This window comes from Uloborus diversus, chromosome 4 (genome assembly GCF_026930045.1).
Source record: "Uloborus diversus isolate 005 chromosome 4, Udiv.v.3.1, whole genome shotgun sequence".
In the NCBI taxonomy this organism is placed as follows: Eukaryota; Metazoa; Arthropoda; class Arachnida; order Araneae; family Uloboridae; genus Uloborus; species Uloborus diversus.
The window spans coordinates 112,745,282-112,771,351 of NC_072734.1; the positions used below are offsets into that span (position 1 = coordinate 112,745,282).

Here is a 26,070-nt window from a genome sequence, read left to right on the forward strand (position 1 = left end):
TCACAAACAAGTGCTTTTATGAAGTAGTGGTATTCACGTAGAAGTTTAGCTTATTCACATTTCCAAATATTGGCAAGTTTGATATTAAATAGTACTATTCTCTTTGTGTAACAAGGTCATGAAAATTTTTATTAAGTGATGAAAAAGTCATGGAATTTTTTCATCTGAATAGAGTATGAACCCTGAGTAAAATCAATACCATATTCTTCTTACTGCATCAGCAGCAGATCAGTCAGGAATATTTCTCGCAATCCCAAGGTCCTTGCACATTTCCATTTCTAATATAAGTAATTGCAATTTCCAATGAAAATTTCTTATGCCATCACCATCATCAAAACTGAAGGTCATACGTAGTGATGTGGATCGGGTAAATACCCAGCGGGTAGGTAAATATTTTTTGGGTATTTACCCGGGTATTTACCCAAGGCCTGGGTAAATACCCAAAAACTGGGTATTTTATAAAAAATGCAAAAAAGTGAATGAGAAATTTTTTTTTTAAATCTAAATATGAAATAATTGGTGAAACTGATATATACATATGTATTACACAGTTTATAATTTTTTTTATTGAAAGACCTGATGAAATCATGAAAGAAACATATCGTGAACCAAAGAATCTTTCTTTTCAATGTCATAATTGGAGAAGTATAAACAATTCATTATGAACTTCAGGATTTCAAAATCACAATTTAGGTTAGTCATATCCAAAAAGAAAAAAAAGGAAGCATGAGGGATGTTTGGAAGAATAAACTGAGAAGTTATTAAGACACTGTGGTGTTATTTATTTTATTGATATTTAAGTGATAACATGGAAAATATAGAAACAATTTTCACATTAATAAGCAAAAAAAAAGCAAAAATTTTCTTTTCTGTTGCTTTGCTCATTTGCATTTGCTCCCCTGTAGGGTGGGAAGGTAAATATTTTTTTGGATATTTATCCGAAGGCAGGGTAAATCCCCTAGTAATTGCTCATTTTTCAAAATTTTTTTAGGTAGTATTAAAAGGTGACTATTTTCTTTTTTAAACATAAACCCTAAAATAAAAGATTAAAAATTTTAAATGTTTATGTATATTATGTGTGTGTATATATATATATACATATATATGTGTGTGATACAGAATACACCTGAACAATTGAACTAAGTTTGGAGGAAATTTCTGTATAAGATATAGGTAAATAAATAGTAATAATAAATTGAGCGACATTTCGTTACATTTTGGTGTCATGCAGGGACATATTACTGGATTATAAAAGACTAGGACCTTAAAAAATTGATGTTTGCTTTTTTTGTAACCAGTTAAGCTTTTTTCTTTTTGTAAAATGGCTTTTTATATCTGAAATTTGGCTATCAACATTGATTATGCGTATCCAACACATTTAATGTGAATATCATATTAGATTGCTAAGCTGTTTCACACAATAATTCTTTAAATATGTGATCAAAATACAATTTTTGAGCAAAAATTTATTGTTTTGTATATGGTTGGTTGTATATATACATACATAATGGAATATATACAGAAAAGTATTTTAGTTGAATATAAATTTTTGAAATAAATACCCGGGTATTTACCCATTTTGGGTATTTACCCGGGTATATACTCTGGGTATTTACCCCTAAAAATAAATACCCGGGTATTTTACATCACTAGTCATACGTACAACATTACAAATGGAAAGATTGGATTGTTCACGGTTAAGTAAAGATTGGTCTCTCTTGATTTGGAAATGAAGTACATCAATTTCTTTCAAAACCTCATAAACACGAAACAAAAAGCATATGTACAAGTATACCATGATAGTTTAAAACAAAAAAATCTGCAGAATATTTAAGACCGATAATTTTTCAACCCAAACAAGTTCAGGACGGACCCCTAGTACATATATAAATTTATTGTTATGGTGTAATAATCTTAGTATATTATTCTAATATATTTTCTCATTTTAATTAAAATAGAATCATTAGCTTTAGAATTTCATAAAGCTAAAAAGAAATTTAATTGCACATTGGTGCAGCTGATTTTAGATCATAATTTACTTAAAAGTAATAAAATTTAACAATGTGAATAAGCTATTGGGCATGATTAGACTATTATATACAATAGTAGAAAATAAACTGAATGGGAAAGTCAAATGAAATGCTTGGAGACATGCATACAAAGATTTGTAGACTAAAAATATTTTATAACTTATAATTTTCGTGATTTTATTGGTGTCACCCCCACCCCATAGTAAAATATTTATATACTGAGCATATTTTATGGATCTGTTAATGTCATACAAATTAAGAAAAATTACTACTTTAGTAGGTTTGTGGGTACTCAGAATAGTGTACCGGAAGAGGCTATAATAGGCAAGAGGGTAAATAGCTTTAAAAGGGTCATTAATCTTCATTGGGGACTAATAAATTGACTAGGAACAGCCTAAGAGCCTGTTGCTGATCATCACATTTGTATTGAAAGAACAGGTTTCACTTCATGCCAACATTTCTTTTATTAATATCAAGTAGTTTTTCTTTTCTTTTTTTTAAATAACTATATATATACATATATATATATATATATATATATATATATATATATATAATTTTTATTGTTTTAAAACCCCAAGCTTTGAAAACTTTTTATTTCTACTTTTTAGCCTAATTTCCCAGTAAAAGTCAGAAAAAGAAGAAAAAAGCATGAAAGAAGGCTTAATGCATCTTAAAAATATCCCGAAAAACAAAAAAAAAACTCAAAAATAAATAAAATAATTAAATAAATATCGAAAAATTAAAAATTGGAAAGTAGGGTATTGAGATGGGAAAAAATGTCTGTCTGTCTGTCGGTCTGTCTGTCTGTCCCCCCCTAATAACTTTTGAATGAATAGTCCGATTCGAACAAACTTTTTTTTGTTCGAAAGATCTCGGCGAGGACACCTCATTCCCATATTTCACTTTTTGATTTGAACTATTTTTTGTTCAATTTTGAACAGTTCAAAAAAACTTAACATTAGCGCCTACGGGGAAATTCAAGGCAATTCCGAACTGTGAATTTGCTTCAAACAAAATTTGTAGGAAAAAGCTTTTGATGAAAAACTTGTATTTAAAATATCTTTTTGATTTGAACAATTTTCCGTTCAATTTTGAACTGTTCAAATCCCTTAACATTAGCGCCTACAGGGAAACTGAAAGTCAATGTAGATTCCGTACTTGAAGGCGGATTTACTTCAAACAAATTTTGTTAGAAATAGCTCTTGACGCCACAAATTCCAGACTCCGACTCCGAGAATTTAGAGGCACCTGACTCCGACTCCGATTCCTGTGCCCGACAATTAATTTGACTCCGACTCCCTGACTTCAACTCTGACTTCGTAGCTTTGGCAAAAATTTATGGACAAATGACTAACTCCGATTCTTGGATATTCGACTCCGACTCCTTTATCTGAAAATGAGATTGACTCCGACTCTGACTCCTCAGCTATGGTTTTAACTGTGAAATACTTATTGTTGATATGACTTGTTTTTATTTTCCCGCTAAAGTTTAAATTTAGGTATTCAGTTACCGGCGAATCAACTCGAAGTCATTTATGTTTCTACATAAGATATGCGCAGACGATTTTTTTTTTTTTTTGACAAAGAAAATTATTTTTTTAAGTTGACATTTTATTGTTTTTTTTTTTTTTTTAGTAATTGCATTAATTCATTTTAAAAAATGTTTTTGGCAACAGGGCAAAAAGAAACGATTTTTTTTTTGATATGATGTATTTATTTTAATGAGCTTATTAATTTTACTTATTAATTTTTCATTTTGAAAGCTATTAAAGATTTTTTTTAAATCTAAAAAAGTGTATCAGCTGCTTTGTTTAAAAGTTGCTGCTATTTTTATTTGTTCGTGGTTTTTTTTTGTTTTAGTAATTGCATTAATTCATTTTAAAAAATGTTTTTGGCAACAGGGCAAAAAGAAACGATTTTTTTTTGATATGATGTATTTATTTTAATGAGCTTATTAATTTTACTTATTAATTTTTCATTTTGAAAGCTATTAAAGATTTTTTTTAATCTAAAAAAGTGTATTAGCTGCTTTGTTTAAAAGTTGCTGCTATTTTATTTGTTCGTGTTTTTTTTTTTTTTTTTTTTTTTTTTGATGAATGAGGAATATTTTATTCCTAGAAATCAGCTTAAAGTATTTTAAAAGTATGTTTGAAAAAATTTGCAATTTTAGCTATTTTTGAGAATATTGATCAGGTACTAGAAAGTAGTATGGGTATACAGGAAAGTAGGCTCGTCTAGTTCTAGACAGAACTTCTTGTTAACTTTATAAATGCGCTTATTATGGGCAATAAACCTCCATATCACAGATAAACATCGTAAAATTTACAGCTGATGTTCTTGTTTTATAAATACTATTACATGCATTATAATTTATTTTAACACGCGTTTGATTTATTAATGCACTTTTACATAAACTTCAACTGAAATTTTTTTATTTTCTCTTTAAAATATTTTACAATCAATTGTTTACATACATATTTATGTATGCTATTTTTATATTAAAATATTACTTGAATAGGAAAAATCTGATTATTTATTATTTTCAAATTTCAAATTTTTAACTCAAAACTTTCAGTTTACTGATGAAGTGGACAAAATGACATTTTGTCCGTGACGTTTTTTTCCAGGTTTTTTTCCGGGGTGGACAAAATAGGACAACCCTGATCAGAGCCAAAGTTATCAATAGGTTAAGAAATTGGAGCAACCATCTATTAATCATTTTATGTATTTACTAGTGGTACCCGCATGGCTTTGCCGGTAATAAAAAATTAAAAGGTCTTTTGGTTCGCCTGTATATTTACAAATAATGTATAGTGAATTTTCTCACCAATTGGCTTGTGCCGATGTTACAGTTACATGTTATGATAATATCGTAATTTACTTGTCCATCTTCTGATAATTTTGTTCTTAGAATTGGAATAGAAAAAGAACCACATCGAATTTTCAAAAAAATGCTTCAAGGTGCATCCCCCCCCCCCCTGCTACAAACTAATTTTGTGCCAAGTTTCATGAAAATCGGCCGAACGGTCTAGGCGCTATGCGCATCACAAAGATCCTGACAGACATAGAGACTTTCAGTTTTATTATTAATAAAGATTTATTCTAGTTTTAATATTTTCTATTTTGGAAGGCAGGCTATTGCCCTCCCTTGTTCTCTTTGTATACACATACATAGTGGCAGGGCTGTCCGATGAGCTGGCAACGCTTGGGGAGAAAGTTTCCCAGCATCCCCCCCCCCCTATACACACAGAAAAATCTAGTTAGTTATAATGTCACTGCATCATACGCGTGAATGCACATCATACTTGCATATTTTAAATATTAATGAACAAAACAATCAGATGGTTATTAAAATTACAAGCAATGAAATTAAAACCCTAGCAATGAATATGTTTCTAATATTTATTACACATTAACACCCCAAAAACGTTTACAAAAATGGAATGTTAAAAATCCAAATATTTATCATTGTAACCCCTCAAAATAAAAAATAAAAAATTTAACTGAATTAGTTGCTCATATTGATCAAACTAAGAACATGAATAAATAATCTGTTGATCATAAATAGAAAATGTATTTATAGAAGGGCAATTCCATGAAAAGTGAAACCAGTAGGTCATAATTTCATATTGCAGTTATTTTGCTATATTATACGTCATTGTAAAGCTTGAAATGTGTATTTTCAGAATATTGCATTGCTTTTTTAATAAAAATTAAATAATAAATTTTTTTCCTAGTTGGAAGTATGGTAGTCGGGTCTTCAAAACAATCAGAAAAAAATACCCCATTTTCAAACGCTTATTTCTAATAGCAAAATAAAAATAAACAAAATTAATTGCAGTACAGCTTAAACTATTAACATAATACTATAATAACATGCACTTATTTTAATTCTTTTACAAAATTAAATTAGGCAATTTAAATAAAAAAAAATGAAGTTCAATGTTACGTCCGTAATAAAAATTTAGCAAAAGTTGTCATTACTTCCTAAAAAATCAAAATTTAAAGAAATCCTTTTTTGTTCTTTTAGCAATTCATCAGAGTAATTGTTTACCATAGTTTAAAACATTAGAATTTCTTTAGTTTTTTAAAAAATGGCGTTACAGACATAACACTTTTTGTTACGGACGTAACAAAAAGCAGTATGTTACGTCTGTAACACATGTATATTTCCAATTAAAAAGAAAAAAAGTACAGGATGGGCAGGGCAATGAAAATATAGGGTATGACATGTAATATGATATAACAAAACTTCTGATACTGTGATTTTCAAAATTTTATAAATCTTAGTGGATATTTAATTTAATTTTTAAAATTATTGAAATATACATCGTCGCCTCAGAGCAACATTAAGATATCTAATCCTAGGAATAACACTAAGATATCCTACTGTTGCTCTGAGGTATTCCTCTCAAGGTAAGATTTTTTGTTCTCCAAATCATGCAACAAATTCAATTGGTGTTAATAATTCTAGATTAGCAATTAATGCTTAATAACGTGCATAAAAATATTCTAGAGGGTTCCCTAATTTCTCAAACTTTCCTTCATCAATGCACTATGACACAAAAAAAAATAGTGTTCTCCAAGTAGATTTTTGTGAAAATTACTTGATCATTTAACCTGATGAAATCCAAAGCATTTTGCGTGTAATTTTCATTAATAAAGTTTTTTTTTTTTTTTCAAAAAAATTTATATTACAGATATTAATTATAGTTTTTCTCTTCAAACTTCTATCATTCTGAAAGCATAGCCAAATTGATATTACTTCTTATTTAAAAACTAACTTAGAGATAAGAATTTGTCCTGTTTAATAGTTTAAACCAAAGTAACTGAGAATTACTTTTTATTGTTTTTTACTCTCCACAAAAAAATAATATTTAGATTACTGTTTCATTGATGCGTTGAATATTTTATAGTTTTAAAACTTAAATAAAAAAGCATAATTTAAGTTTTAAAACTATAAAATATAAGTACTTATTAAGTATAGAGTTAAAAGTACTAAATATTAATCTAGCTACATCTGATCCTCAGATAAAGCACATTTAGTTTTGAAGCAAGATTTAGATTATTTAGGCAAATGTTCCCCATGACCAAAATGCATTTTTTCAATGTCAGTTTCGACCGTTTTTTTTCACCTTTGGCAAAAACGTGCCAATTCTATTAAAAAGTGATCGAAATCATAGGCAACGGTTAAACTTAAAAGAAATTTTGCAGTTAATATGTTTGTTGAGAGATAAAGAAAATCATTGAAAATTCTCAAACTGTAAAAGTACTTCCTTGTAGAAGCCCCCCCCCCCCCCCCATCCCTCCATGTTCATGTTAGAAATTTGAAAAATTTATTTGTAACTGAATAATTCCACTTTTGTTTTGCTTAATTTTCCTTGGATAATTTTACTTTTTATGATGCACCAATTTATATTTTATATTTATTTACATGGTGGTATATACATGGCGGCTGCTCCCTACCTCCCCAAATCTTTAAAAACTATTAAAATGTAAGTTAAAGGGTCAAAATAATGTGTTAATCTAGACCATAGCACTCTCTGAACAAAAATTATTAGTATACATAAGATTTTATTTGCTTTGTGCAATTAACATATCAGGCATGTTACGTCCGTAACACTTTTTTGTTACGTCTGTAACAAATATATAAATTTCTATCATAAACTTTGCAAAAAATATCCATGAAAACTGTATGGTTTTAGAAAGCTTGAAATCTCTAGAACAAGTATTTCAAAGAAAATTTTAGAAATCTATGAATAATTCACAGGAATATTGGCAGTTGTATGACAATGTATACATTTTGCTGTTTTCTGAGTTACGTCCGTAACAGGTAGTTTTTAATTTTTGTTACTTTTTGTAATAAAGCAATCTGCACCCAAATTTTTGATAGCATTAATAACACCAAACTATACAACAGAAAAAAAAAGTAGCTTTTTATGAAACCAAATTGAAATTATGCATGTTTAAAGTCTGATTGTTACGTCCGTAACGGTGGAATTGCCCAGAAGTTTATTTTACCAGAATTAAAATTCAATCTGGACTCATCGAATTATATATGCTTCGTGTGGAACAGTCCCTCCCCCACATAGTCCCAACAGTCCCAAAACCGGAGCAGAATAGTCCCAACGTAGTCCATGCGTGTCGTAAAAGACGACTAAAATGGATACCCAATCTAAGGTGTGAGGCACAGTGCTTATAGATGGATGGCATCTGTGTTGTATGATGTCTTAAATGGTCCCCTTGACGAACCGGGCGAAACCTCGTTGTAATTTGCCTTGCAAATATTAACGGCCAAACATACTTTAAGTGCCTAAAATTTCAGGCTTCCAGTGTGATAAAATTTTCTGTAAACTTAGTGTAAGGTTGGTAATTTGGCACAAAAAGCTGATCTACCATTTTGAATCACATTTTTCGGAGATCCTAGATCGTCAGGATTTGGATCTAGGAAGCTGAAAATTTGCATAGGTTAGTTTCAAAGGCATCTCTATGCCTCTATAAAATTTAATTGAAATTGTAGATGGTCGAGTGGGGAGTATACGAAAAAAAAATTAGGTCAGTTGACCAGGAATGACTCTTCTTGGAAACATGCCAGCGCCAAACGTGTTTGCCAAAAATTGCTTGCCTTGTTTGAGATTTCAATCCTTTTGCATCCTGTATTTTCTTTATTTTTTCTTCATTTTATATATGTTACATTACATTTAATTTTTCAGTGAGGGTGGATGTCTTGGATCCATGGCCCACACCTATATACCACAGTAGTTTCCTTTTATCTTGTAGGTATTGAAAAGGGAATGTAATATAGATTAGTAAACATTCCAAAAGTTGGAAAATAATTCAAGATTAGAACCTACTGAAGTCCTGAGGACCCAAAATTTCATACTTTGTTGTGTATTGTTCAAAAAGCTCCTATTTTTTTTTCTAAAAATTTTTTTTGAAAGGTTTTGATTTAAAGTATTGAAGTAAAAAATTTTTCATATTTTTTTTCTTAGAATTCCTATAATTTCCTATATTTTTATGCAAATGTCACTTCTAAGCCTGTAATTGAATAATAGAACAGTGAAAGAGTACACCCAAACTCTTTTTTGCGGTGCATAGGGACTGCATACAAAAAAAGTTTGTTTTATAAATAACTTCGTCCGTTTTGTGAATAATATCATCAATTGAGTCCCAATCTGATTGAAATTTTCATAAGCCGCACAAAAAAAGTTTGAAAAAAAAAAGTTGCACACACAAAAAAAAAAAAAAAATCAAAATGAAAAAAAAAAAAAAAGACCGCACAAAAAGAGGTTTGAGTGTATATGAAAAATTAATATTGAAAAAAATATTATGTTTGCTATATTAGATTTAGGTTTAACGAAAAAACTAACATAGCTTTTAAAATTTTATTTTGTTAGCATGGTTTGGTATGTACCTTAGGAATTTGTTATAACTTTAGTTTTAATGTTTGATAATTTTTATTTTTTAATAGGCTGATATTAATGATGAGTGTAGATCAAAGATTTTGGGTAGCAACCGCCTGGATGAACTCAAGAAAATTCATGCAAAATTTGAACGAGTAAAAAATGCAGCCGAAAAATATCAATCAAACTCGTTTAAGATCACATCTGTTATATCACCAGTAACTTCTACGTAAGATATTTGTTTTATTCTTCCTTTTGACTATAGAAAACTTTTATTAAAATAAAAAAAGGCTTTTGGAATAAAAAGCTGAAAGTAATGGTACATCTTGATTGTAATTAAATAGCAACTTAGTAATTAAGTAGTTTTTCTATGCTTTAATCTAATTTTTATTCTTTAACAAATATCCTTATTACAGTAGAGTCTCGAAAAGCCGAGTCTCAAAAATCTGAGGTTCCGCTTAATCCGAGGTGCTTTGTTATTTGGTATACTTTTACAGACAAATATGTTTTTATCTGAAAATTGAAATATTTTTCGACATAGAACTTTCCTAATAAGATACAACAAGGTAATAAAAAGAAATTGAAAGGTTTATGTCAATAACATTTGCCAAGTGACATGAAATACTCTTTGACTGTTAGAGATGGATTAAGTAAGCCTTGGAGAAAGTAGGAAATTGGTTGATACAAAAAATAACTTGAAATTAAAACATTGTTTTGCCTCCAAGGACAAACAAACAGTTTTTTTTTTTTTTTTTTTTTTGAACATCCAATTGCGATTTAAAAGGGAAGTGCAAAACTTGTCATATGTACGAAATTTTATCCTTCTATGACTAATGTTTTTGAATTATGTGAGGTACATAGAAACAAATATCATGACAAAACTCATCAAAACTTATTCGAGGACACAAACTTATTCAAGGAGCGGTTTTTGGTTGACGTCAAGTTTACACACAAGAATGTGCAGACATCAAAACTCGTTTTGGGTAAATTAAAACATAATTTTATGTTGATATTTGAGTTATAAATTTTTAGAGGAGACAATATTTCCTCTTCATACCGTAAGAAAGTAAAGAGCGCATGTCCTTAGGTAGTCCAAATAATTTTTCTGATAATCTGAGTTTTCAGTAATCCAAGCTGGGGCGAGCCCCAATTACCTCGGATTTTTGAGACTCGACTGTATTTTACAAGCTTAACTTTATTGTTGCATCATTATTTGTAATATTTTGTATCTAAAATTGAAATTTCTTGTATTTTTACAGACCAATCGAAGCCAAAACTTCCGGTCCGAAGAAAGAACCTGCATATCAGAAATTCAGTCATCTTGCAGCTCCTGAATCTTCTGACCTTATATTGCCTTACAAGTACAACTTATTATGTGAAGCATTTCAGTGCATGGATGTGGTAGTCAGCATGTTAAATAATCGTAAAGAAAAAATTACGTTTGAAAAGGTGAAGGAAGGTGTACAAAAAATGATAGGACGGTATGTATGCATCACTATTATAATTTTTTTTCTTTCCTTTTTTCTTAGCACACAAATTGAGATCTCTGCTTTTCCACAAAGGATGCTTATACTTCTATTAATCCACAATATTTTTTCAATTATTAATGCTCAGGACAATACACATGAAAGATTTATGAATAGAAACTAAAGGATTGGATAGTAAGATTAGCCAGGGCTACAGGCGGGAATCAAACCCACGCCTCTCTACTTACAAAGCAGTTGGCAAAATCACACGGCCACCGAGGCCCCAATTTAAATTTTCAAAATGTTAATGTGTGCATATGTGTGGTTTTTGCAGTTTGAGTGCTCTTTTAAAATTATCATTATCACATTAGAACATAGTTTAAATTGTGTTATTAAGAATCTGCAGTTTGTTTTAGTGTTAAATTAGTTTGATGTGTCAACATTTTGTGTATGGACTTGTTATGTTGTGTAAGTTTGTTGTAGGTAGTCGGTGTACTGTGCTTTTAGTAATCAAAATTTTACATAAATTTAAATTATATGTAAAATATAGCATTTTAGGTATGTCATAAGAATTGCAACAAGTTTCAAACATCTGTACTGTTGTTTGATGCATAGAAGCTGGCTTAATTTATTTTTCCAGCTCATGATGTTAATTAGTATATTTTTTTCATACTAGTGTTTGTGTAGGTTTTAAATGTTTTCCTTTTTAATTATTTGGGAGGGAAAAAAAAGTGAGCCTAAAAGTACTAGAAAATTCTTACATTTTCTCTAAAGCTTCTTAAATAGATGGTTACTTTAGAAAACTAAAACTGAAATATAAATCTCTCATTTATTCAGTTTAAATATTTATTTACTTTTTTATGTCTTGTTAACTTTATTTCTTTAGCTGCGAAATAATTTATTTTATCTAAAAAAGAATTCATTCCAAATCCAAAACTTTGACTCAATATGTTCAAGTCTTGAGAAAAAGGAATATTGACTGCTTGAAAAAAAAAAAAAAAAAAAAATGGGGATTTTTAAATTTATAAATAAAAAAGCAAAAACTTTAAAGGGAGAGTTAGATGTTAATGAAACATCTAATTTTGATGAAATCCAATCAAAATTTCTAACTTCTAATTACTTTGACAGTTTTGTGTTTAAAACAAGTTTTTAATTTCCTACTTTTTGGTTAAAGAATATAGTCAAACTAACAAGATAATTAATGTAAGAATTGCTTTGAATGTAAATAATGTATCGTTTTCCTATTATTTGTATTCTGAATTTAAATACACCCAAAACTTATTTTTAAAGTGAACCTGAGGAAACTGGTTTTGAGTATCTTTAATAATAAAGCCAGCAAGCTATCCTGGTTAATTACTGGCAGCTTATTGTTAAATTTGAGGAAGTAGCTCCTTTTAAAAAATAGTTCCATCCATTTCAGTTATCGGCAAAGACTTTTTAAACTCTGCTAATACTTTTAAAATTTCGCTAATATATTGGCAAACAATTTGAAATCCCTAGTGTGGGCACTGTATAGTGTTAGTAAATGTTTCATGGAATAAAACCTATTCTTAAAAAAAATTAAAGAGATCATAGCTGATTCATTTTCTTAACTGTGTTCTAGTTCATAATCCTTTTTTCATTTCTTTATTCTTGCCTCAGATATACTTTTGACAATAAGATTTTTAATCTTTTTACTTCCTTTTACAAAAAAGGAAGTATTGTATTCGCAAAAAAAATTTCACTCAAAAATTGGCCTTAATTTCCATTTTGCTCACCCCTGAATGAATGTAGAGTTTTTTTTTCAACCCGACCTAACGTGGATAAGTATAGACCCCCGAAATATCCATTTTGACTATCCCCGAGTTAATTACAACGAGTTTTCTAGTGACGTCCTTATGTGCAGATGTGCGTATGTATGTCGCATAACTCAAGAATGGAATGTCCTAGAAAGTTGAAAATTTGGTACGTAGACTTCTAGTGGGGTCTAGTTGTGCACCTCCCCTTTTAGTTGCAATCAGGTGTATCTAAAGGGGGCGTTTGCCAATTTTTTGGGTGAAATCGTTGTTAATTTTGATGCAAACTCAAGTAGTGTTATAATTTGGCAGACACTTTGCGATATATCGCCAGTCTTTTGGTCGCCAATTTTTGCCGCCAACTTGGCGATTTAAAAAAAAATTATTTATTTTTTTAATCTGGTTTTAATTTGGCCACTGTTGGTAATATTTAGAGAGTTAACTATTGAATCACATCAAAATTGCCAATAATAGGGAAATAACATTAAGCTGGTGTAAAAGGAAGTCATGTGATGCACACATCAGCTCGTTTTATGTTGAAATCAAGATGGTTACTTTTTGGTTTTTGCAGTTGTTAGCAAAACATTTTTCAGTCTATGATTGTAATGTCTTTCTATTTATTTTTAGAAATTTTACCAAGTCTCATCTTGCACAAATTGTCACAGTTTTACCTTCAGCTTATGTAATGCATTATGAGAAAGCTGATGCTTACATCATCAATAAAACAAAAGATGGCCCCGACTATCAGCTAATAATTTCAGCAAACATCTCTGGAAGTCCAGGTAATAGAGAATGAATTTAGTAATACAGTAGGTGCCGCTTAATGTGATCACTTCGGGACAAATATGATTTGATAACAATAACAGACTGATAACAATAACCGAAAAAATTTCATTAGGCAAAAAATAATGATTTTTTTTCCAATTAGGGTGCTTTATTTGGCAACCTCAAATTAAAATCACAATGACTCAACTGAACGCAGTTTTAAATTATAAATTATTAAATTAACAGAATGGAAATATTTGAATTATAAATAGTTAAAGTTAAATTATGGAATTTTTAATCACATAGTAATAGGTGAAGTAAAATATGACCATTTTCCCTGACATTCGTAAACCAGTTTCAAAGCACATTCAGCTTTTCTATCTTTTCCAGCATAGTTTTGCTTGTTGTTTAAATTTTAATTTAACTTCGCTTTGTTTTCAATCTCAACACAATTCTTTAACAGCTTACAAAGTAATGGCAACAATGGAGGTCCTGCATCAATGCCTGCAACATGTCCAGCCACTGAATTTTTTTAGGTGCAAAAAAGTTTTCTTAGGAGGAATCTGTGGTCACTGGGGGGGGGGGGGGGGACAAACATCCTGTAGCTTCATTCCTAGATAAATTTTAAACTGCTATTGAAAAACAGAAAGTGCTACACAGAAAGTTAGTCTCGTCAGGGTTTGCCTATGTATTTCTGTTAATTGAGAAACAAAAACAGGGGAAAAAAACTGAAAGTTTATGAAAAAGTGATAACAATAAACGAAGACGCTGATTACAATATCTGACTTTTTTAACGTGCGTTAACATACAAGTGTTCCTGGACTTAGCGATTCTGATAACATTAGGCGAATGATAACATTAACCGTGATCACATTAAGCAGCGCCTACTGTTATGTGTTTTGTTTATTTAATTTACAGTTTGCTCTGTGCCAAAAGTTGGAAGTCTATAAAACTAGAAAAGTTAAATGCCCTTTTATTCACTGAAATATGCTTTTCACCTAACTAATGATATATAGGACATTTTCTTGGAGCATGTGCAGTAACTTTTATCATGTTATCACCTTGCTGCCGCAATTTTAAAATGATATTTTTAAATTAATTCTTTTCTTCGTTTACTTTGATAAAGGAAAGTCTTCATCAAGCAAAGGAACAGTTTTTATTCACATAACTCCTCAACATCTTGCTGAAAGGAGAGCCATGTTCAAAGAAAATATTTTAAAAGAAGTGAAAAAACATCATAGAGTAAGCTCTTCATATTTCTTTCCTTAAAAGTAGTCTTTTAGAATTATATTCAAGACTAGCTTATTACCCGGCGTTGCCCGGGTGCTTCTCAATGCAACATATCTTTTAGATAATTAAATGGATAAATTCTATCTAAATGACAGTAAAAAAACTGCATTCACACCACTCTAGGCTCAAATCTTTAAAAGACTGTAAATAGCACAGAGAGTCGAGCATTTTCAGAAAAAATAGCATCAAGTGAAAACGAAAAAACATGAGGCATGTTATCGGGGTTCTGTCAACGATATTCTTTGGTTCTGTTGTGTCCACTAGCACGTTTTCCGCAGTTGAATCAGACGTCGGTACATCCAATGTCTTAATGCAGAGACAAATGATTGTATTACACATCTTGTGGGACAACCTTTTACGTGATGCTTCGAATACGAAAACCGTAGTGCTGTCTTTGAAGGTTTTGTTTAAACCAAGACATTAAAGCATGCTATAGTACTCCTCACATATTTTGTTCTGGAAAAAAAAAATCATGGAATGTCTTCCTAGAAAGAGTCGTGAGTAAAATTCAATTGCTTTTATCAGTTGCAAATATATACAAAATATGACACCGTTACAGTATTTTTAGATATGAAAATCATCCTCAATGGCCCAAAAGCTAAACAGATAGTCCACTGTACAGAAAATAAGGAATTCAGTCATTGTTATTAATGGCCGTTAACATTCCGTTTTTTTTTTTTAAGGTTTCACGTGTTAGGTAGACTCATTTAATAATGTTTTGTAAGCGTTCAGGTATGCAAGCACATTCCGTAGCAAACGTTCATTTAGTATAAATAACTTCACAAAATGTGTCTATTTGCCCTTTCTATGGCGATTTAGTGGCATGCCATGGAGTAAAATTGGATAAGTGTAAGTTGTAAAAAAAAAAAAAAGACTGTGTGTCAGCCACATTTTATTTTCTTATATTTATGTCAAATTTCTATTTTTGTAGGTAAAAATGACAGCTAGACATTAATATTGGTGTCTTGCAACGGTTTAAAGTTTGTCTAGATTAAAATTTTATTTCAAATTTTTAAAACCTCACACTTGCCTTAAATGTTGTACATGATAACTCAAATTGATGCAGGTAGTAAGAGCACTTATGTATGAAGTATAAAGTGAAAAGGGGGGGGGGCGCTTGAAAACAGCGCGAGCACCGAGACCACAGGTCTATTGTACTATCCCCGCTTAGACTACTAAAGGAGCCCAGTAAGAGAAATAAATCTCAGCAGTTGCCTAACCGAAATTCTATGCAGTTCCCAGGGATGTACATAGTGGTATCCCAAGTGCTCAAATCTTTGTGCAGAGTAGAATTCACATTCACATAGCACATGAATTGAGCTTTCATCAGCCATATGACATCCTCTACACGAAGGGTTGTCGATAACACCCATCAGATTAAGGTACCTATTAAGAGAGCAGTGTCCAGTTAGTAACCCAACAGACTTCTTGATCTCATTCCTGCTCAAGTTAAGCAGTTCCTTGGACCTGAGCCAGGGAGGCTGCTGGTTCAGAGTCTTGGTCTGTCTTTGAGACTCGGACTGAAGCCACAGGCCATAAGATTCATCCATAAGAAGGTTCTTTGCAGTGGTCCTTACTGCATTGTAGGGCAGGCAGAGGACAGGCTCGGGTCCCATAAACGGTACATTGGAGCCCTGTTTAGCTAACTGATCTGCCAATTCGTTACCTAAAATGTCACGGTGACCAGGAACCCAGTAAAGGGAGACCCTATTACTGCCAGCTAGTCTTACCAGTGCATTATGGCACTCCCAAACTGTTTTGGTAGTAAAACAGTTACGATTGAGAGCTTTCAACACAGCTTGGCTATCAGAGAATATTCTGATAACCTTCCCGCTTAGGCCTCAATCTAGGCAGATGTTTACACAAGCCAATATGGCTAAAGTTTCTGCCTGGTAGACAGTAGCTAGCTTCCCTAAAGAGAAGCACAGATTAGTGTTATTGCTGCTGCAATATGCACCAGAACCAGTTCCAGACGAAGTCTTGGAACCATCTGTAAACCAGATTTCGTGTGCATTGCCAATGATATCCTGTACATCCTTCCATTGCTCTCTGGACGGAAACACAATGTTATAATTGGCATTAAAGCTGAATTGTTTCAACATCCAGTCAGAAGGCATCATAAAGTAAGGATGCTTACTAGTCTTTGCACTCAGTTTATCGTACAGAGACTGGTGACGAGGGGACTTCCAGAGACCCATGAGCTTGAGGCGATATGCACACAGAATCGCCTCCATTTCCACTTGCTTATGCAACGGAAGAAGGCCTAGAAGTTGATCAAGGCTATGGGAAGGAGTAGTTCTCATGGCACTAATGATAGTAATAGTAGCCATCCTTTGTACTTTGGCGAGGCAACCCTCAGCCGTAATGGTACAGGTTTTACCCCACCAGGCAATTGACCCATACGTAACCGTAGGTACAATTACTCTAGTATAAACCCAGTGAGCTATTTTTGGAGAAAAGCCCCAATGAATACCAATTGCTCGTCTACAAGACCAAAAGATTCTCTTGGCCTTATCGGTAATTTGCTTAAGGTGAGAATTCCATGTCAAAGTTTTGTCAAAGATCACACCCAGGTACTTGACCTCACTAGAGTAGGCAAGAGGCGAACCAAAGAACTTAATTATCTTCAAGTCTTTGAGACGTTTACGAGTGAAGGGAACCAAATAAGTCTTATTCGGATTGACCGTAAGACCTGCCTCCAAACACCACTTTTCAATTTCCATAAGGGCAGACCCCATGAGATTTGTAACAGTTTCATGGAACCTATCCCTAATAACAAGGGTTATGTCATCCCCATAGCCAATGCAGTTCAGACCTTTACGACGAATTCTTTCCAGAAGTTCATCAACCACCAGGCACCAAAGCAAAGGGGAGAGAACACCCACTTGTGGGCAGCCACGGCAGTTACGCACCATCATAGTTCTGCCCAGCATGCAAGCTTTTGCCATACGGGTTGTTAGCAGACTATTAACCCATGTACATATCATGGGATCAATTCCCTTGTGTGTGAGAGAATCGTTAATAGTCTCAGTAGGGACCTTATCAAAAGCTCCCTCAATGTCAAGGAAAGCAGCGAGAGCTACTTCTTGTCCATTGACTGCATTATCCAGAGCTGTTGTTAGCTCATAAAGTGCAGTCTCAGTGGACCTTCCAGGCTGATAAGCATGCTGGCACTTAGAAAGAGGGTTGGTTTTCAAAACACAATCCCTGATGTGCCTATCAATCAGTTTCTCCAGAGTTTTTAGGAGAAAAGAAGTAAGACTGATGGGTCTAAAGGCTTTCGCCACATTGTAGTTTGGCTTACCAGGCTTGGGTATAAAAATTACTTTACAAGTTCTCCAAGCATAAGGCACATAGCCAAAAACAAGACAGGACCTGTAGATCCTACAAAGATGTGGTGTGATAATACCCACACCTTTCTGCAGAAGAGCAGGTATAATATCATCCAGTCCAGCAGATTTAAAAGGCTTGAATGAATTAATGGCCGACTCAATTTTACCAGGGGTCACAATTTCACCCGCTAGTTTCCACCTTTCCTTACTACCACGTAAGGGGTGTAGCGGAATATCAGGATGACTTTCGTACAGGGTTCCTGTACTAGGGCAATGTCAATTCTTCCTTCAGCCAAGTCTTTACTGAGAAGAGCAGTCGCAGACTGGCAATGATGAAGGTTAAGCTGTGCAACTATGATGCCAGGCACCTCCATTGCAGAGAGCGGGGACCCGCTAAGGGGCAGCTTCTTTGTTAGGATGAGTATCCTGCAACAGGGTCTCATCCGTTAACGTGACATCGGAATCTGCATCCGAAACGTCAAGATTTTCCATAAAGTTCGTAATTGAACTTGTAGTGGATTTAGGAGAGTTAGAACCATTATCTTTGCTCTCAATACTTACGGTAGGAGTGGATTCAGATGGTGTCCCATCCACCGAAGTTTCCACCCCTTCCATCTTTGCAGGATCTTGAACATTGCTCCCAGCAGGAGTTTCAACTACCTCCACATTATCCTTGGGCTCCAATGAAACATCGGAGTCCTTGGATGAGGCAGTTTCTGCACTAGGAGCATTTTGTGTGTTGGGATCGTGCAGGATCTTACACAGACCCTTGCCAAAACCCCCAACAAACAATTCCAGGTTGGACTTCTTAATGAACTCGACTGAACCAGAGTCCACCTCGAAGATCCACCTGACATAGTTGCCTTTAACAATTGTTTTGTCTCTAGTCCTCCAGCTGCTCGTGTTGAGGCCGGGGCTGAGACGAGCAAGTCGTTTCAAGACTTTATCTTGCTCCAGGGCGTAGATATCCCTTGTCTTAAAGGCGATCTTCACCGGTTTCACAAGGTCTTTGAAGGGCAACACTGCAAGTTCAGAGTCACCTGCAGTGCGCCCATTGAAGTGCAAATGTACCCAATCTGCAGCAAAGTCATTGGTGCACTGGATAAGCAGCGCACCATTTGAAAGACTGACAGCTGCAAATTGAGGTACGTTGTCGTTGGGGGGGGGGGATATCATCAATGATTGCATCGATGTCCCTTTGGATACCAATGGCATCATCCGGGGAAAGTTGATCCCCCGGGTAACTTTTCTTGGTGATAGCCAACTTAATGGCAGATGTAGCCTGGCTATAGGAGACTCTAGGTCTCTTGACCTGGGCTACATTAGATGGTGAAGGGGTGGAACCCTCTGATAGGACCCTCTTTGTAGATGGGGTGCACTGCTGTCCATGTTCCAGGCTCTATTGAAACTTGATGGCTCGCTGCCGGTTTCTTCGTTGCCGGCTGGACAGTTTTTTGGAAGTACCGGATGGACCAGGTACTTCAGTGTTCATTGTTGTTGCAGGAAGTTCCTGAAAAACAGTTTTATTAGTGTTGTCTGCTGACCTCTTTTCAGGAGCAGAGACACTTTCTGTGAGGGTTGGCTGCGTCCGGATATCCCGGGACTAGTCAACTTTTTGTTTTGGGCGGTTTTCACCGCCAGGTTTTTGTTTATTTTTGTGTTTGTTGGCCTAGAGCTATTATTTTTTTTCTTGGAGAAATTCCTAAAGTTTTAGAAGGATTAGAAAAGTTTCCAGAACTTACTTCCTTCTTTTTTCGAACTTTGAAAGTCATCCCGTTATTTTACCGGCGCTCGAATCGTTCCCCAGAGCCAACATTCCCTGCATGCGTAGCATGCGTTTGTTGACCCGCCACGATGATGTGACGTCATAGGAAAGATGTTGAGTAGATTCTTGCTGTATGCATGTGGGAAACAATTTTAAAGAATTTAGTTTTAAACTGTAAACTGTGTTGAGTTGTTTCCTCAATGTAACTTATGCATGCATTTTGATATACGTCACGCCATCGCGTAGGGAGATAGGGAATACTATTTAAGTGTGAACTCTCAATCAATCATTCTCTTATTGTTTCACCTCTTGTTTTTACTATGTTGTGACTGCAGTCCGATGGTTTTCTGAGGTGCTGAGATTGTGCCTGGGAGCTGTGTGCTCCGGAGTTCCACGTAGTATAGTGGATTCTTTTTGAAAGATGTAGGAAGTTTTGTCGTTGAGCCCAGCCAGAAATGCGGGCATGTTCCAGTTGTTGCCTTGAGATGAGTTTTTAAGTGAGGGATTTTTCTCTCTAAAATTGAGAGTTTAAATCAAGTTGTTTTTTTGCTGTGAAAAGGCCTAACAAACAGGACCATTGAAGGTCCACGCTAGAGAGCTGGATTGGATGTCCGTTAGATGGATGGATGGTTCCTGTTGTCCAGGAGGACAGGTTTCTTTTCTGAATTCAGCATGGTGGCATTGAATGGTCACAGGCAATTTTGATATGGGATCCAAATTTGGTGGATCGCGCCCTCACATGTTGTGCCAGCTTTTAAGGAAGGAATAGTTTGTTTGGTATGAACTTTTTAACTCGTTCGTATGAACTATTCCGTTTATGGCATTGGACTCAAGGTTGTACTTATATTAATCTAGTCATATAAATTTTACTGGAACTTTAAACGATACTATTTTTAAGAAATGTTTTCCTACTGAAATTTTTGGGGGGATTTTTTTATTCAATTGTTGGGGAATGTGAATTTTATTTACACTTGTTATTATTTCCATGTTTTGACATATTTATTGTTTAATAAAATGTTTATTTAATTGTTAAATATGTGTCTGTAAGTCCTTTCTTCCCGAGCAGATCATTCCACAAATTTTCAGTTGGGTTTGTTAGCTTAAAACCTGCTTTTAGTTCTTTGAACTTCGGGTTTTGATTGAGCTATCAACTTGAATTGCCCAACAGTGTTTACCTGTGTTTAGGAAAACGGAGGGTAGGTAAACGGTCACCGCCCGAATTGACCCTCTCTGCAGGCGGAAGGCAGAATTCAACGTGGTTTGCCAAGCCACGAGGGACCGTTTGTGACAACCTATAACCCCGGTTGCCATATGGTAAGCCATATTTCCATCAGCACGGTTCCACACCTTAGATTTGGGTTGCCTTTCCTGGTTGGTCGAGAACCTTTCGTCTCTACTGACCGGCACCAGTTATGCCATGGAGCTTTTGGCACCCTCCTCTTTTCTCATCCGGGTTTGGGACCGGCAATGGCAGAGTTAGCACTTATGTAAGTCCGCTGCTCTAGAGTATTCCTTTGAGAATATTTAAATTTTAATTTACAGAGGCACAGTCGTCATGAGGGGTAGGAATGGTTCCAATGAATAATAGTTGTCATAGATATAGTTGCAGTTATTTTAAGTTACATAAAGCATTAAAAACAGAGTACGTGGACGCGAACTTACACTGTAAAAATGATTCAGAAACGTTCCTGGAAAATAATAGGCAACTGTTGCGCGCAATTTCTTCCAGTTGCATATCTTGGAAAATCAGGAACGTTTTCCGCTAAAAGTCAGTCACCTTTCTGAAATTAACATTGAAACTTTCTGAAGAAGTGCAAAATCTCCCCTGTTAAAGCCAGTCATGTCTAGAACCTTCTAGAAAAATAAAGTAGGTTTAGTGTAATTGATTAGAACCATCCTGATTTGCTAAGAAGGCTCCATAAAATCAGAGCGTGCACAACCAAAGCTATGCAAGAAGGAAATAAGCATATCTCTTGCCTTTTTCTCTCTCATTTTGAGCTTAGTCAATCTGGAGAGGCCGTAAGCAACATTAGGCCGATACACTTAATAAACACACTCATTCAATCTTTAAACTGGTTGCTTACAATATTTTCCACAACAGTGAAAAATTTGCAAGCGTGCAACTTGTAGCCATTCAGATAACTTTTTTGTGAAGATACTTGTTTTTACGGGGAAATAGGTGAAAACATGTGAAAGCCCGAGACGTTCCACAGAAATAACCAGTAGCGTTTCGGAATTTTTTTTACAGTGTATGGAACAAACTATGTAAAACCCGTCAATTGAACTGCCTTTTAGAAAAAGAAATAAGCGTGCACATTTTGGTCACTATCTGCGTCATTTTTTTAAAACATTATTTGCAAGCCATGAAATTAAAAGAAAGAAAAAAAACACCGTCTTGTTTCTACTTGCTAATGTATAATAAACAATTCTTTTGTTTATGTTTTCCAAAACTTGTTGCACATTCTGTTCCCCTTGTCCGCAACTTCAAAACGGAGAAAATATATGTCTATGTTTAGAAACGTAGACCAAATACTAAAAAGTTGAATTATTCAAAATTTTCTAATTCGCAAATTTAACTCAAATCAACTTCATACAGAACTTAAGTCTCACTGGAGATTTTAATTTCATGAAGTTTAAAGTATAATGTATTGTGATTAGTAATTATACGTCAGATACAAATTGGTTCACCCCCACCACCATTGGTTCACCTCCACTGTGAACAGAGTTGTTTCTATTACCACTCATACGTAACCATTTTTATCTTGCAACAATTTTTTCAATGACAGTTGAATTACTTAGTGGTAGTTACAAACTTCCAATAGTTTTCGATTGTTTATAATAAAAGTTATAAAACTTAAAGTCTTGTTACCGGGAATGGAGCTTTGCTCAACTAATTTCACGATGAGGACTAAAAAGAAAAGAATTTATAATGTGACGTAATATTTCATCATGCCCTTTTCAGTAGCAATCTCTTCGTGTTAAAAGTTGCCTCAAACCCGCTAACTGGTTTAAAATTATTGCTAGTCAGTGAAGATGCTCCATCAGGTGTACTATTGCTTCGAGCGTTAAAGTAACATAAAATTTTAAACAGTTTAGAAATTTGATTACATAAAACATGGAGATATTTTATGCATTTTAAAAGTTAATTTAAATTAATATTTCTTTGCATTTTTTCAAACTTTAAACTTATACCCTTCCAAAACTATATGAATTCCGCCGTATTAAATTTCCATGTGGATTTGCTGGTCTAAAGGTGCAAAACCATTTATTTTACCACACATTAGCAATCCTAGTATGGTTGTTTATGTACATGTAATGAACCCCATGACTATCCCCCTCCCCCTTGAGAGATAAATTCAATCTATGCTACTATGCACAAAATTGATTATTTTGCAATTTATTAGCCGTATTAGTATTTTTACCCCTGATCTTATATAACCTGGATCGATTTCTGTTAAAGTTAGGTGAATTAGGTAAATCATGGAATGGTATAAATAACATATACATATTGATTTGTTTAAGGATAATACAATATTAAATTAAATTTCCGTTGCAAGGATGTCATTTTAATATAAGTTTAGTATTCTAATGCTAAAACTGTTGAAGAATGTACTTCGATAATGAATGCATTTTTAATAACTATCTCATTTTGCTATTTTCTGTGCTGTTTGCAGAAAATACAGATCAAAATTTCGTTTATTGTTACGGTATTATTATTTGAGAACTTAGCAAAACGCGTAAGCAAATTGAAGGACTGACGGTGATTTCAAGGCATCCCTGTGTCTTTGCAGAACGCAATTTAGGAACTACTGAAAGACGGCATTTCTTTTTCATCTGGCTTTCTTACCAAACATGCTTGTCGCTAGTCGACATTAACGGCCATTGTTGAGGATACTTTTTGTGTTGATTGCATTTAAAATATCTGCTGGTGGTTATATGTTGCTAACCATTTTCATTTGCTCTGAACCAACCAAGGTTCACAAATTTAACGATTAAAGTTAATCTATGAAGAAACTTCATCTATGGCAGTTTTTTACGGGTTGTTCATTTAGACTAAATTCATAACTATACAAAAATTTGTTCGTGCAAAAAAGAGAATTTTTTGACTCAAAATATGAAATTAGACCTCTTTGTGTCTTTTTAAATTTCCAAAAACCTGCCTATAAGAATTCCTGAGCAACAATTTACCTTTGTGCCAAATTTGGAAGAAATCCGACGAAAACTCTGGATTTGTATAAGGAACATACACACATACCCACAAACATACATCCATTTTTATATATATAGATGGCAAGCAGGGGGAGACCTTGAAAAGTTGGAGAATTTAACTGCAAAAAATAAAAAACAAGTACACAATCGAAAATTTGAGTTTATAAAAATTTCCAGGAGAACATCAAACTTTGTTAACTGAAGCAAAACTTTCTCAAAAATGTTAAGCAAGCTGCTGGTGACACATCTGTTTTTATTGGAGAAAAAGATGTAGTTTCCTTATATAATAAATGTCAGGTAATTTTAGAGCAAGTCATGACATGGTTTTTAACTAATAAATTATATATTAATTATGAAAAGACTAATTACACTGTTTTTCATTGAAAAAATAAAAAAAATGATAATTTTGAACTAAAATTGATTAAAAAAAACTTATCAACATGTTGAGAATATAAATTTTTTGGGGGTAAATCTTCAAAATAACTTACGGTGGGACAATCACATTGAGTTTGTCTCAAAAAAGATTTCTCGTAATTTAGGTTTAATTAAATTTGTGTCTAATTTCCTTCCTGCAGATGTTCTGTTTATTTTATATTTTTCTTTGATATATTCAGTTTTCAATTATGGTGTTCTTGCTTGGGGACAAACAACTAAAAATAATCTAAATAGAATAAATATTTTATTAAAAAGATTTCACAGAATAATTAATAGAGATAATATTGTGGGTAACAGTAATAGAAGCTTTTTAAAGACCGTGGAACAAATTTATAAATATAATGTTGGTATTTTTATGCATGATTTAGTAACAAATGGTTTGAATTTAGAAATAGTAACAATCCGTGAATTGGTTCATAATTACCCCCTAGAAACCGTGAAAACATTATACCTATTAACGCGAAAACAAATCTATTGTTTAATGGCATTAACTCCTATGGACCAAGATTGTGGAACACCTTGCCCAATTGTTTAAAAACCATTAATAATCGAAATTTGTTTAAGAATTGGCTAAAAAATTTTATACTCAATTCTACTGCAGTCAATTTAGGATAAAGTAGCATATTCGTAATAGTATCCCTCGGTTCCGTAATAAAATTAGACATACTTAATTGCATTACTTGTGTTGTGTTTATTTGTTCTTTGTATGATTATGCATTTATTTTTTGTTAATTTTATCTTATGTTATAATCTGGCTCTAAATTAAGCTCTTCTCTGAGTGGTGGGAGCTAGTCAGGCTATTGCATAGCCTTTACTCCCATCTACTCAATCAGGGATTCTCAAATAGACACAGAGAAATATATTTCTGTTTGTAATTTCTTTTTATTTTATATGTGAAATGCATATTTGTAAAATATATATATATATATATATATATATATATTTCCCTGATTGAAATAAAATGAATTGAATTGAATTTAACACTTGGCTGTTGTACCGTAAAAACTCGCTACGACGCTATCTGATACAACGATAATCCGTCTACGACGAAAATATTTCGTGATCCCGGTGAACTTGCATAGAAATTAATGTTATCCTCCTCTCAATATTGCAATATTCCCTATAGCAATAAACCCCTGTAAAACGATTTTTTTTTCAATCCTCCTTTATTACGATAATTTGGTTTTCAAATAATGAAAAATATCCTATTTTAATCAACTTTTGCCATTTCCCCCCGTTTTCTTACTGCTTATTGTGTACTTATTCCTTTTCACCATTGTAAGAATTATTAAAAATGTTACATACCCATTTTTGAACTTCAAAGTTTTAGCTAGAACAGCAGGCAAATCATATTAACAAAATGCTCAAGGAATCCAACAAAATGGTGATAATAAACCAGGTTGTAGTATAACAAATGAAAAATTCCTTTTTTAAATCTATAATAATTGAACTCATTCCTAGGATAGGAGAATGACATGAAACCTGGGGACAAACTTTAAATTGACGTACCTTGATTATTTAAATAATTAAATTTAGTTCAAGGATGTTATTTTACACCTTTAAGTATGCTTAATTTAGTACTACAAATTAAACTTGT

At 33.3% G+C, this 26,070-nt stretch overlaps 1 protein-coding gene across 1 annotated transcript in view; it reads left to right on the forward strand.

Moving 5' to 3' along the window:
* Positions 1 to 26,070, forward strand: part of LOC129221558 (DNA replication factor Cdt1-like) — a 58,789-nt gene that overhangs the window by 12,053 nt on the left and 20,666 nt on the right. Inside the window, exons 2-5 of the mRNA XM_054856053.1 lie at positions 9,505 to 9,665; positions 10,696 to 10,917; positions 13,305 to 13,459; positions 14,569 to 14,684. Coding sequence (XP_054712028.1) covers positions 9,505 to 9,665; positions 10,696 to 10,917; positions 13,305 to 13,459; positions 14,569 to 14,684 — 654 coding nt within the window. The remainder of the gene's footprint in view (positions 1 to 9,504; positions 9,666 to 10,695; positions 10,918 to 13,304; positions 13,460 to 14,568; positions 14,685 to 26,070) is intronic.